This window comes from Rutidosis leptorrhynchoides, chromosome 3 (genome assembly GCF_046630445.1).
Source record: "Rutidosis leptorrhynchoides isolate AG116_Rl617_1_P2 chromosome 3, CSIRO_AGI_Rlap_v1, whole genome shotgun sequence".
NCBI lineage: Eukaryota > Viridiplantae > Streptophyta > Magnoliopsida > Asterales > Asteraceae > Rutidosis > Rutidosis leptorrhynchoides.
This window is the reverse complement of record NC_092335.1, coordinates 549,765,129-549,767,016: the sequence shown is the minus strand read 5'-3', so window position 1 is coordinate 549,767,016 and position 1,888 is coordinate 549,765,129. Positions and strand designations below refer to the sequence as shown.

General features: G+C 39.9%; 1 protein-coding gene across 1 annotated transcript; it reads left to right on the top strand.

Moving 5' to 3' along the window:
• The first annotated feature begins 458 nt into the window (after positions 1-458).
• On the top strand, positions 459-1,318 carry LOC139902021 (uncharacterized). Its single transcript, XM_071884680.1, has 2 exons — positions 459-760; positions 964-1,318. Exons 1-2 carry the CDS (start codon positions 459-461, stop codon positions 1,316-1,318), a joined length of 657 nt encoding a protein of 218 aa, XP_071740781.1.
• Positions 1,319-1,888: the final 570 nt, after the last annotated feature.

The following is a 1,888-nucleotide window of genomic DNA, read 5'->3' as shown; positions in this document are numbered from 1 at the left end:
TTCCAAAAGTCAGTAATCCAACTAGCATTAAAGACTATAGACCGATATCTTTGATTGGTGTTTAATATAAGATTATTACCAAACTTTTATCTAATCGGATGGCATTGGTTATTTACAAAATTATTAGTCGAGAGCAGTCGGGTTTTATCAACGGTAGACAAATCCTAGACGGTCCCATAATCGTAAGTGAGCTGATCAGTTTGTACAAGAAAAAGAAAAAACAACTCATGATATTTAAGGTCAATTTTGAAAAGGCATACGATTCGGTCAGGTGGGAGTTTTTAGACTATATGCTTTCTATTATCGGGTTCAGTCATACTTGGAGAGCGTGGATCAGAATGTGCTTGGTCAATGCTCGAACTTCTATTCTAATTAACGGCAGTCCTACGGGTGAGTTTAGATTACATCATGGTCTTAGATAGGGTGACCCTTTGAGTCCGTTCTTGTTCTTAATTGTTATGGAGGGTCTTCATCTTTTCTTGAGGAATAAGGTAAGGACTGGGGATATCCGCGGTGTTCATTTAAACACATCAGATGTGGCGATATCTCATTTGTTTTACACAGACGACGTAATTATACTTTCAGATTGGGATAGAAAAAGTATGATTAATATTATCAAGGTGTTTGACGAGTTTTACAAATCCTCGGGTCTTAAGCTAAACGTTTCCAAGTCTCACATTTACGGGATTGGTGTGACTGATACGGTGGTGAATCAGTTTGCTTCAGACATGGGTTGTTCAAAAGGATCGCTCCCGTTCAAGTACTTGGGGGTTCCTATGGGATGCAATATGAATTCGATAGCGAACTGGAAAGATATAGAGGATCGTTTTGACAAGATATTGTCTACCTGAAATCAAATCTCTTATCCGTTGGAGGCCGCCTTACTCTTATCAAATCGGTGTTGGGAAGCATAGGTATGTACTACTTATCTTTATTTCGTTGTCCTGATGCGGTTTTAAACAGGTTGGAGAGTCATCGTGCTAAGTTCTTTTGGGGACAATCAGTTGGTAATAAGAAAATCCATTGGGTCAAGTGGGAACAAGTGTTAGCTTCATTCGATAAAGGTGGTCTTGATATTGGAAGTTTGCGCGCGTTTAATTGTAGTTTTCTTTGTAAGTGGATATGGCGATTTTATAATTCGGATAATAGCATGTGGGCGATCGTTCTGAAAGGTATACATGGTCAGCGAGCAGGCTTGGATGGAGGTACTGTTTTGACAAATGGTATATGGGCAAACATGTTAAAGGTGTTTAATAATGCAAAAAGGTTGGGCCATCTGTCTTCTAACACGCTACGGGTAAAGGTGGGTGAAGGGTGATAGATGAGATTTTGGAAGGATAATTGGAAGGGAGACGGGGCTTTAAAAGACAAGTACTATTTAGAAGCTGACAAAGATTGTACGATACATGATCGTCTTCAAGGTAACTGTTGGTCTTGGTCATGGATACGCGAAATAGGTTCCAGGAACTCAGTTTCTCTACAAACAATGGTGGCTGATAGTGGTCCAGTAGCGTTGTCAAACACTTGTGATTCTTGGGTTTGGTTGAACTTCAACGATAATTACTCTGTTAGTGATACTAGATTGCTGGTGGATGATGTTATTCTCCCTTCTGCCGCAACGTTTACAAGATGGGATAGGATATTGGCGAGAAAGATAAATATTTTTTGTGGAGACTGGCACATGATAGACTTCCACAACGTCTTAATCTATCGAAAAGATGCGCCGACATTCAGGCGATCTGATGTGCTTCTTGTAATAACAGTATTGAGTCGTTACATCATGTCATGTTCGGATGCAATGTAGCGGTTGAGTTATGGAGAAGAGTGCGTTTATGGGTTGACATTCCTATTCCGGTTTTTTCAAAATGGTCTGAATGGGTTTGTTGGT

Coding starts and splice junctions, on each gene's coding strand:
- LOC139902021 (XM_071884680.1), top strand. CDS start 459: ATGGAGGGTCTTCATCTTTTCTTGAGGAATAAGGTAAGGACTGGGGAT. Junction 761..963: donor AAAGGATCGCTCCCGTTCAA/GTACTTGGGGGT, acceptor GGTTTTAAACAG/GTTGGAGAGTCATCGTGCTA.